Source organism: Lagenorhynchus albirostris, chromosome 17 (assembly GCF_949774975.1).
Source record: "Lagenorhynchus albirostris chromosome 17, mLagAlb1.1, whole genome shotgun sequence".
Classification (NCBI taxonomy): domain Eukaryota; kingdom Metazoa; phylum Chordata; class Mammalia; order Artiodactyla; family Delphinidae; genus Lagenorhynchus; species Lagenorhynchus albirostris.
This window is the reverse complement of record NC_083111.1, coordinates 63,672,235-63,684,743: the sequence shown is the minus strand read 5'-3', so window position 1 is coordinate 63,684,743 and position 12,509 is coordinate 63,672,235. Positions and strand designations below refer to the sequence as shown.

Sequence of the window (12,509 nt, the reverse complement as noted above, 5' to 3'; positions counted from 1 at the left end):
TCAATCAATGTGATAAACTATATTAACAAATTAAAGGAGAGAAACCATATGATCATCTCAATAGACGCAGTAAAAGCTTTCAACAAAATTCAACAACCATTTATGATAAAAACCCTCCAGAAAGTGGGCAGAGAGGGAAGTTACATCAACATAATAAAGGCCATATGACAAACAACATTGTTCTCAATGGTGAAAAACTGAAACCATTTCCACTAAGATCAGGAACAAGACAAGGTTGCCCACCCTCGCCACTATTATTCAACATAGTCTTGGAAGTTTTAGCCACAGCAATCAGAGAAGAAAAAGAAATAAAAGGAATCCAAATTGGAAAAGAAGAAGTAAAGCTGTCACTGTTTGAAGATGACATGATACTCTACATAAAGAATCCTAATAATGCTACCAGAAAACTACTAGAGCTAATCAATGAATTTGGTAGAGTAGCAGGATAGAAAAGTAATGCACAGAAATCTCTTGCATTCCTATACACTAATGATGAAAAATCTGAAAGAGAAATTAAGGAAACACTCCTATTTACCACTGTAACAAAAAAAAATAAAATACCTAGGTTTAAACCTACCTAAGGAGACAAAAGACCTGTATGCAGAAAACTATAAGACACTGATGAAAGAAATTAAAGACAATACAAACACATGGAGAGATATACCATGTTCTTGGATTGGAAGAATCAACATTGTGAAAATGAGTATACTACCCAAAGCAACCTACAGATTCCATGCAATCCCTACCAAATCACCAATGGCATTTTTCACAGAACTAGAAAAAAAATTTCACAATTTGTATGGAAACACAAAAGACCCCATATATTCAAAGCAATCTTGAGGAAGAAAAAGAGCTGGAGGAATCAGGCTCCCTTACTTCAGACTATACTACAAAGCTACAGTAATCAAGACTGTATGGTACTGCCACAAAACCAGAAATATAGATCAATGGAACAGGATAGAAAGCCCAGAGATAAACCCAGGTGCATACGGTCACCTTATCTTTTATAAAGGAGGCAAGAATATACAATGGAGAAAAGACAGCCTCTTCAATAAGTGGTACTGGGACAACTGGACAGCTACATGTAAAAGAATGAAATTAGAACACTCCATAACATCATACAAAAAAATAAACTCAAAATGGATTAAAGGCCTAAATATAAGGCCAGAAACTATAAAACTCTTAGAGGAAAACATAGGCAGGACACTCTATGACATAAATCACAGCAATATCCTTTTTGACCCACCTCCTACAGAAATGGAAATAAGAAAATAAACAAATGGGACCTAATGAAACTTAAAAGCTTTTGCAAAGCAAAGGAAACCATAAACAAGACGAAAAGACAACCCTCAGAATGGGAGAAAATTTTTGCAAATGAAGCAAGCGACAAAGGATTAATCTCCAAAATTTACAAGCAGCTCATGCAGCTCAATATCAAAAAAACAAACAACCCAATCCAAAAATGGTCAGAAGACCTAAATAGACATTTCTCCAAAGAAGACATACAGATGGCCAACAAACACATGAAAAGCTGCTCAACATCACTAATCATTAGAGAAATCCAAATCAAAACTACAATGAGGTATCATCTCACACCAGTTAGAATGGCCATCATCAAAAAATCTACAAACAATAAATGCTGGAGAGGGTAGTGGAGAAAAGGGAACCCTCTTGCACTGTTGATGGGAATGTAAATTGATACAGCTACTATGGAGAACAGTATGGAGGTTCCTCAGAAAACTAAAAATAGAACTACCATACGACCCAGCAATCCCACTACTGGGCATATACCCTGAGAAAGCCATAATTCAAAAAGAGTCATGTATCACCTTGTTCACTGAAGCACTATTTACAATAGCCAGGACATGGAAGCAACCTAAGTGTCCATCCAGAGATGAATGGATAAAGAAGATGTGGCATATATATACAATGGAATATTACTCAGCCATAAAAAGAAATGAAATTGAGTTATTTGTAGTGAGGTGGATGGTGTAGAGCCTGTCATACAGAGTGGAGTAAGTCAGAAAGAGAAAAACAAATACCGTACGCTTAAACATATATATGGAATCAAAAAATAAATGTTTCTGAAGAACCTAGGGGCAGGACAGGAATGAAGACACAGACGTAGAGAATGGACTGGGGACACGTGAGGACACAGGGAGGGGGAAGGGTAAGCTGGGACGAAGTGAGAGAGTGGCATGGACATAGATACACTATCAAATGTAAAATAGATAGCTAGTGGGAAGCAGCTGCATAGCACAGGGAGATCAGCTCCGTGCTTTGTGTGAACCTGAGGGGTGGGATAGGGAGCGTGGGAGGGAGACGCAAGAGGAAGGAAATATGGGGTTATGTGTATACGTATAGCTGATTCACTTTGTTATACAGCAGAAACTAACACACCATTGTAAAGCAATTATACTCCAATAAAGATGTTAAAAAAAACATATAGGCTTATAAAACTTAAAATATATATAAATAAAATAAATAAAATGATAACTTCAGATATCTCTGAAAAAAATTAAAGAACTAAAATGAGGACATTTGAAAACTTACTTAAGGAAGAGCTATCTTTTTTTATAGCACTGGAAAATTCATGGGTTAAGAATGATAAAATTTGTTGGAGGCCAACAGAAGAGGTGTCAAAAATCCTTTAAAAATGTCTTATCAAGAGTGGTCAGGGGTAGTGGAAAGTCGGAGTAAACAGGCGGTCTCTTGCTAGGAGAATCTCAGCCCCTTGCCCTTAGGGAAACCTTATAATTTTATGCACAGGTATCATGTACTTTGCAGGTGTTCAATGATTATTTTCTGAATGACTGATTCTGTTTCATGCTTTTTTGAGTTCCTGAATACATGAACTTTAATGCTTTACATCACAGCAAAAACAGAAATCTGCTTTCTGCTTTTTTATAATAAAAATATTCTTTTCATGAAAACAGTCTTTCTTAATCTTCTCTAAGGGAATGTGAACCTCTCTCCTTGAGTCTAAAACAAGCCAAATCCAAATATTCAACAAATAGTTACTGACAATGTAAGACACTCTGCTGCATTCGGTAGGCTAATATTTTCTCTTTGAAAAGAAGACACTAGAAAAAAGGAAATAGAAAAAGGGGTGCAAACTGACATTCATCCCGTACCTGTTATGTTCCAGGTATGTCACAAACCTGATAGCATTTAATCTTCCCAAACCTGCATGCTCGTTATGGCTATTATGCTCATTTTGCCAATGAAGAAACTGGAGCTTAGAGAGGTTTCTACGCCTTAGGTTGCCTAGGTAGGTAGGAAGCAAGGGAAGATTTCATTCCAAGGGATGTATGACCACAAAACCTGTGTGCTATATACTGAGCCACACTGCCCTCAAGAAGTAACAAGGAAATTAAGGGAGAAAAAGGAAAGTTCAATAGGGGAAGAAAAAAGAATATTCTAACAAAAATGTTACTGTTCATCCTCTTGAACCTTGGACTGAAAAGCCACTCATATGATCTGATTTCTCCTCTGAGCATGGCTACTCAGACTCAGACCTACCATATGGCTAATGCCATGGGCTTGACAGACCACCTGTGCAGTTGCTCTATGCTTCTAAGAAATGTTATGGAATGATTGGAGAGCAGAAGTGAAGAGAAACAAGGCCAAAATTACATCACCACTTCTGTTGGATCAGGGTTTCTCAACCTTTTTTAATAAATTAATAACTTGAATTAACATTACTTATTTAAAACAGTGGTTTTACTTAATATGCCAAAGAATTGAAGAACAGACAACTACCCATAGCTAGATCTCCATCACTTAGAAATGGCGTCTACAAGTCTTTTTATTCCTCCTTCATCCTGTTTTGTCTGTTAAATCTCATCTTTTACTTTGGTGTTTTACAGTTTCACCAACACGATTCTGGGTGTGGCTAATTTTTCATTTGCACTCTTCAGAACAATTTATGTTCTATTCAGTCCCTTTTTAAATCTTACCTACTCTTGTTTTCATGGTCTCTCATCCTTCTCTTGTTTTAACTATTTCTATGACTTCAATAATATTGTTGTTTATTTTATAGTATTTATGTAATCATTTCATAATTGGAAATCATGGGATTCTGAGACCACCATATTTGTGTCTCATGACTTATACTCATGGTTTTACTTTTGTGTTTCAAAATTTTGGATTATAAACTCTTTCTGGCATTGCTTTATCTGTGGTAATCTTTAGAATTAGGGCTGAGCATGTGTGCCTCAAAGGTGATTTTGTGTTTTCTTCTGCCAGGGACCCTACTTATACCAGCTTTGAGCAAGTTTAAAATTAATTTCTTGAATATTAGGACCCCAGAACATGTAAAGAGTATAAATGTGAATGCCTAATCTGTATGTGGTACAGGCCCATGGTTATAAATTCTCAAGGAGACATTTTTCCACTCAAGACACAGGCACAGACAGAGGGGCTTCCAAAAATTCTCCTTATGCTTATGAGCAGAGATTTTCTAGTTCACCCTAGTGTTGCTGGTACACTATGTCAACTGTCTAGGTAATGATAATAATTATTATTATGAGAATAATGAGGAAGAGAAGAGGAGAATGAAATAGACAGAGAAGATGATGAAGGAAAAAAAAGAGGGAGAGGACCACTTAACAGAGCATACTCCATGGGCCAGGCATCCTTCTAGCTCCTTTAATGCATGAATCCCACCCACAACCTAACCCCAAAGTCCAGTTTATGACCGGACTCAGTCCCTTCCCCCTTGTGTCCAAAAGTCAAGATCTAGCCAGAATTAACCTACAAAACCCACCCACTCACCTGTGCTTTAGGCAATATTCTGACTGCTGCATCACCAGAATTAAAATTTTCTCCAGTCCCACCCTGGTCAAACTAAGCTCACAGTGCTGGGTTCAGCAAATTTAAGGTCCAGAATAACTAGTGGAAAAAGCAGTAAAGTTTCAAATTGATCTCTTAACTGCAAGCCAAGAACTATAAAAGTATTATAGGAAGTAAGCAATCCCAGTAAGTGAAAGTACACCTGGAGAATAATCATGTGCCCTGGCTATGCTCGACCATAACTACGTATAATTCAAACCTGACTCTTCCTCAAGAGAAGGCAGTGGGTAAACACGTTGAGTCCCTGCTAGACTATGTAAGTTTCATGAGGGTAGAATCCTGCCTACCATGATCACCAATTAATTCTCAGTGCCTAACTCAGTGTTCAGCACTGGAGGGTAATCACCAAATCTCTTCTATGCACTTATTGTTAAATCACTAACACAAAAGTTTGGTCTTTGATGATAGTAATTCATGCAAACTATACATTCTAATGTTAATAGAAAATAACTATGTAGCACTGACTATGTTCTAGACACTATATGTATTAACTCATTTAATGTTAATTGGGAGAATTCGTGTTTCAAGTAGGGAAAAAAAAACAAATGTGAGAGTATGAGAAGTAGGATCCTTTGAAGGCATATATATGAGAGTACATCCTATTGGAAATACCAAAATGGACAGCTGGCCTTAGAAAAGCAGTGAATTACTCAGTTCAGTGAGTAATTCTGTTCCAACATATTCAAAAGTTTTAAACATTCTAAAGCAAGGATTGGCAAACTTCTTCTGAAAAGGGCAAAAGAGAAAATATTTCAGTCTTTGTAGGCCATCTGATCTCTGTTGTATCTGTTCAACTCTGATATTGTGGGAAAGCAGCTATAAATGGTATATAAAGGAATAAGCATAGCTGTGTTCCAATAAAACCCATTTACCCACTTAAGAAAACAGAGGACTGGATTGGCCCATGGGCCATAGTTTGCCAACCCTTGGAAAGAATAACTTAAGCTCATCTTATTTTTCCCTCCTAAAAATCAGAGCATTGGGACCCTCCCCTTACCTTCTCCCTGCAGAGAAAAATAATTCATTTAAAAAAACGCAAAGAGGGTCAGAGATCTTAATTTAAAAATCATTAAGAGGAAAAAACAAGGAAACCCTATGCTACTTTTTCTTTCTATCTCATTATCTTTTTCAATCAAGTCCTGTATTCTTGTGCAAAACACCAAAAATAACTGGAGAAAGCTGTTTGGACAACACAGAAGAAATAGCATTTGCTGCAGATGCGCCAGTATTATGCTCCAAGGCCAATACCACTTTTGTTTGGGAGTTGGATTTGGATTATTGAAGAAATACGTACAGTAGATGTCAAACAAGGAACCAACTGCACAGCAACTTCTGTTAACGATCTTAGCTCTTTACATCTAAACTAAAATTCTAAAATATGTGAACTATGTCCAACTGTATCTGAGCCACTATCAATGTAGACTCTTATACGAAAAGACTGTAGATTGCAGGGAAAACAAAAATCAGGGTTCAGTGTGAATCATGGAAGTATCACATCTTGAAAGAAGGGCTATGGAAAGAAGTACATCAAGTGAATCGGTTTGCAGGGCAGAAATAGAGACACAGATGTAGAGAACAAACGTATGGACACCAAAGGGGGAAAGTAGTGGGGTGGTGGTGGTGGTGGTGGTGGTGGTGGGATGAACTGGGAGATTGGGATTGACATATATACACCAATATGTATAAAATGGATAACTAATAAGAACCTGCAGTATAAAAAATAAATAAAATAAAATTTAAAAATTCAAAAAAAAAAAGGAGTACATCAAGGCTTGGGTGGGGAAGACCTTTTTAAAATCTCCAGTGGGCCCCATTAACCCTCCCCTTCACTCTCCTGGAGCCCTAATTCTGGCCTGAATTCTCACCATTGTTTATAACTTACTTCTTAAGACTATTCGCTCATATCACCAGTGCCCTCAGAATCCTCTGACCCTTCATATACCTCATGGGAACCCTCACCTAAAAGAGAAAGCCATCTTTTATCTACAAAATTCCTGCAAGTTTTTGCCCTAACCCAGGTCTTCATCACTGCAATAAATATGTTGAAACAGCCCCTAGTGAAAGTGGCTCAGGAAAGGCCTCTCCAGAAACATGTGTTCAGTGCGTAAAGCAAATGAACTGCTGAATGAAAGGTCCTTCTGCAGATGTCTGTGAGGATTTATCAGAACACATATTAATGTTACTCTCACTTTTCACTGTTCTTTTCCCTGTGTTCAATTCACTTCACTCAAACCTATGTTTCAGAAGAGCAAGAGGAAGGTGCATCAGGGAAAAGGAGAACTGAGGACATTTTAGGAATATCTAGTTATAGCTAAATTCTGGCATCAAACTCTAATCCGCGGATGGAAGATAGGTTTCACCTTGAGCGCCATTCTTCAAGCACTGCCTGGAAGAACACTAAGACAAAACTCAGCCGAGAACTCGCACGTAAAATCCTCCATAAAAGTATTTAGAAATTAAAAAAAAAAGCACACAGGGAAAGTAAATCAGAAAGTAACGAGTTTGATTATTTAAAGGTGGTGAGGAAAGCTGGGTGGAAGAAATAGGAGAAGTCATACTTCTTTTTAGTATTACCCTTTTGTAGACTTTTTTACTTTTGGAACCACATTCATGTTTTATGTACTCCCAAATTAACCTGACTGTATTAAAAATGAATAACAAAACCACAGTGAAGAGGGAAGAAAAGAACTAACCCAAGATCCTTTTGAACACAGATATTTTAATATATACCCCACACTAAAGGCAAATATCGAATTCTAATCAACAGACTTTTTGCTAAGTGTTTAATTAGCAAGTTTGAAGCTATTTCTATGATTGAGCATTTAAGTAGGTGCATTTAAGATATCGGGAGCCATGTTACCCAACTCTTTTGAAGAGAGGGTTGTAAATATGGAAAATGAAATGCTAGAATAAACCCTGTGGTATGGATAGATGATAGATACAAGGCACAATAAGATAGAGGATAGAAAGATAGATAAATAGATAATAGACTCTGTGTGTGTGTGTGTGTGTGTGTGTGTGTGTGTGTATTCTCAGATAAATGGGCCTAGAAACAATGACAACCCAGAAGCATAAACACATCTAGTAACCACATTTTGGTATCTAAATACCATTCTCCATGAAAAAAACCCAACTCCTTGAAGAAGTGGTTGATTTCAGGACAGGGCACAAAAACTACAAGAGGAGCCTGGAATGCAAGAAAGTAAGGAAGAGCTTCCTTACTTGTGCCAGAAAGTAAGGAAGAGCTTCAAGAATGATGGGGATATATTAAAAGGGCATAGGAGACACCTTGAAATAGCTCCCACTGAGCAGCTCTGGAAGAATTTGAGCATCAAAATACATGATAGTAATGGATTATAATCCATCACATGAAATAAAAATTCATAATAAATAAATAAATAAATACGGGAGAAGGGAAAGATCTCCCTTACAGTAGAACGCCACCTAATAAATGTAGAATGCACAATGAAGTTAGGAAAATTATCATTTCAGAAACATTATAGTAGTAGCTGACTCAGGCAAGAATCATCAAGGGATGTTAAAATAAGTGGGTAAAATGAAACAATATTTACATAGTGTCATATGAATTTGTAACACTGACAAGCTTGAGCATCCCCAAACAAGAAATTAACATAAAATGGTTCCAATTTGGTAGCAACCAAGGGGCACCTCTCTGGAAGTGCTCACTCCTAAACTATGCTGTGAAGAATTCCCACAAAAGAGCTCACAAATCAAAGTGACATGTCAAACAAGAAAACAAGCACCATGAATGAAAACCAGTAAAGAAAAGAAAAGAAAAATTTACCCCTAAAATACTTTAGATAATATAATTATTGGGTTCAGGATATAAAATAAACATGATTAAGACAGCAGAATAATTTTTTAAAAAACACTAAAATGGAACAATGTACCAGATAAATTTCTAGCAAAATTTTCAAAAAATCAAATATAATTTCTAGAAAGATTTACTCATTAAAAAGGACAGGCTAAAAAGCAGATTAGAAAGAGATAAAAAGGTAATTAGTATACTAATAGAAAAATAAAGGAAATTACCCAAAATGTCATTGATAATATCAAAGAGGTAGAAAATGCTAAAGTTAAGAGACATAGATCATCAAAAAAGACTATCTATGATAAATATAATTTGAATACAGAGAGAGAAAGAGGGAAGAGAGAAAGAAATAGGTAACTGAGAAAAGGACTATTTGAAGAACTAAAGGTTGAGAATCAGTGAAAGTTATAAATCCTGATTCTAGGAGCACAAAGAGATCTATAACAAGACTTATTGTAGCGAAACAACAGAACACCAAAGAAAAAGAACAGAAAACCTGAAAAACATCTGGAGAGAAAAGAGAGACTGCCTGAAAAGGAGTAACATTTAGACTGTCAACAGACTTGTCCTAAACAAGAGCCAAAAGAGAGTGAAATATCTTCTAAATGATTAGAGACAACAACTTTCAATCTGGTACCCAGCTAGTCCTTCAAAACTGAGGGTGGGCTGCAGATATTTTTGTGTGAATAAAGTTAAGTTTACCACCACAGATTTTCTCTAAAGGAAACTGAACACATGCAGAAAATCTGAGATGCAAGATGGAATAATGAGCAAAGAAATTTATAAACATGGGAAGTTCTGGACAAACAATGACTGTTAAAATTATAATTATTATAAATATTACACCTTCATGAGGCAAAAACGTTAAAATTAATGTATTTGTTATGAATTAAGTAAAATATAGAGGGTAGATAATTGAAGTTAAAGTACTATAAAATTTTGTATTGGTTGGGAAATGGTAAATATACTGATTAGTTTTAGAGTTTGGTTTTGTAAGCACACTAAAAATTTAATTATAATCATACAAAAAACACAAAAGAATTAAATACCTGCTAGTTCAGTAGAGGGGAAAATGTATTTAAAAAAAAGAAAAGTGATCAATTTTAAGTAAATGAGGCATACAAGGGGAAAATGTAGCATAATAGGAAGCATAAAATTAATGGCAAATCCAAAATGTAAGTGGACTACAGACACCAATTAAAATACAGAGATTGTAAGAGATGATTTTTTAAAATCCAACTAAATGCTCTTTAAAGATTTACTCACCTTGAACCTGAGAACACAAATAGGGTGAAACTTAAAGGGCAGAGAATCAATATGTTATGTGACTATTAAACAAAATAGTGTCTAAGTCAAATATTGAATTACTAAGAATAAGGAAAATTTTTACAAAATAAAAAGAATTATTCACTAGGACAATATAACAACTCTTAGTTTACATGAACTTAGCCTCTAATTAAAGCAAAACTACCAGAGTTACAAAGAGAAATGGACAAATCTCCCAGACACAGAGATTAAAATTTTTCTCAAGAACACATGCGATGGTTAAAAAAAAATTGACCACATTTAAACAATAAGTCTGAACAAATTTTTTAAAAAATTGGTACCACAATGCAATTGTTAGACACCAACAACAAATACATATCTTTTAAAAAATCTCTGTATGTTTAGAAATTAAATAATATATTTCTAAATAACTTGTGGATCAAAATAGAAAGCCTAGTAGAAATTAGAAATTATATAGCATGAACTACATAAAAATAAAACTACATATCAAAATCTATGTGATACAGCTAAACCAATACTTGGATATTTGTAGCCTTAAAACATGCATATAATAGAAAAGGAGAAATACTGAAAATTAATGAGATAAGCATTCAATTCAGGAAGTTAGAAAAAGAAATCATAATAAGGAAAGAATATTATATATAAAAACATATAAAATAATAAGATACCATAGACAAGATGAACAAGGTTGAAGATATGCACACATTATAATTGAATAATTCAATATCTAGGTGTATATGCTAGAGAAATTCTATCACATGTACAGAAGGCAACATAAATAAGAATAGTTAGAGCAATTTTTTTATAGCAATTTTATAATAGCAAAATACTGGGAACATCAGAGTAGAAGAGTTAAATATATTGGGTTATATTTATCCAATGGAATTCTACACAACAAAGATGAATAAATTGCCTCACATAAGTCAACATGGATAATTCAAAAAATCTAATATTTTGTGAAAAAAAGCAAGTTGCAAAGTATACATAGATTTTGATTAAATGTATACAAAATTTAAGATATGAATTCATAATTAAAATATGGTTTCAGGATTCATATATTTATGTAGTTAAATGATAAAGACACATATTGGAATGATAAACACTGAATTCAAATACTGGCAGCCTCTTAGAAGGGGAGGAAAAGGAATATTCGGGGATATATAGGGAGTTCCTACTGTGCTGTTTATATTTATCTTCTTAACTGGATAAGGTGCTTATTACTTATTTTTATACTTTTTATATACCTGATATATTTAACAATAAATCATAATAATATAGTTAATATAAATATAAAATTATAAATTATTAGAAGAAATAGGAAAACTTTGAAACTGAGAATTTCAAATATTGGAAAGAGTGTACGTTTTAAGAATAAATTATTGAAAAAATTGTGTCAGTTTGGTAGACTATCAAAATTGTAAAATTTGCATATCCTTTAACCCTGCAATTTCATTTTTAGAAGTATGTAGTTTTTGCAATGTGTTCGTAAAGTTTTAAAATTAAACAGCGAGATGAAGAAGGAAGGAGATGAAGAAGGAAGAAAGGTTGGTAGGTCACAAGACTATGGGGGGCCTTGAAAGTCTTGATAAGGATCTGGCCTCCATCCTAAGAGCAGTGGCAAGCCATTGAAGGAAGGGGTTTTAAGATGTGCGGGGGTCGGAGGGGTGGTACATGGAGCGTAGAGTCAGATTTGTTTTGCAAAGATCACTCTAACTTCTGGGCAGAGAACAAATTGAGATCTTGCTAAATAATAATGCACACCAGGAAAGAAACGGGAGCTTAGCAGAGTACTGGCAATAGACATGGAAAGAAATGAACAGATTCTGTCAGTATTTCAATAGAAAATAAACTCACTAGAACTTAGTGACGTAATAAATATGGAAAAGTAAGGGAGAGGAAGTGTTGACAGTTACTGTGTGTGAGGATGGAAGGAGGGAATGAGGTGGGCTGAGGGAGATTTTCGTATTAGATCTGTACTCCTCTGATGGGACCAAAGGCCAAGGATGTATGTATTGCCTGTGTTCTTAAGACAACTCAATCCCCCAAATAAGCAAATAGTAAAAAAAAAATCTGACCTTCTTCTGGTACAGATGGTTTATTCTCATTTCCTTTGTCCAAAACCTTGACTCTGGGTTTTGGTTCCTTTCTTTTTTCTAAATCTTTAACTGGAAAAAAAGTAAAAATACAGCAACATGTTAGGTTAAAGTCTAAAAGAAAATATTCAATGAATTTTTACTAAAACCCTTGCAAGTATTGAAAGTTTTAAGTAGAAATTAGCTCCATGGTAGAATCTCATTTCAGAAGATTGGAGCTGCTATTTTTTTCAATGTTGTCATGGGAATGTGTGGAAATCACAGAATTACTTTGGTAGAGTATTCACTATGGGCAGATGTATCAAATAAATTTAACCCTTCATAATTGTTATAAAATCAAAAGATTAGCCCCATTTCAGACATGAGGGAATGAAGGACCAACAGGCTAAGGAGCTAAGACTTATCTCATAAAACCAGAAAGTGTTGGCACAGGATTCAAGCCA

At 35.0% G+C, this 12,509-nt stretch overlaps 1 protein-coding gene across 4 annotated transcripts in view; it reads right to left on the bottom strand.

Moving 5' to 3' along the window:
• The window catches only part of COL14A1 (collagen type XIV alpha 1 chain), a 243,885-nt gene that overhangs the window by 192,588 nt on the left and 38,788 nt on the right, over window positions 1-12,509 (bottom strand). For all 4 annotated transcript variants that reach the window (XM_060128280.1, XM_060128282.1, XM_060128279.1 and 1 more), the window contains exon 5: window positions 12,049-12,138. In XM_060128280.1, the coding sequence (XP_059984263.1) occupies window positions 12,049-12,138 (90 nt within the window). The remainder of the gene's footprint in view (window positions 1-12,048; window positions 12,139-12,509) is intronic.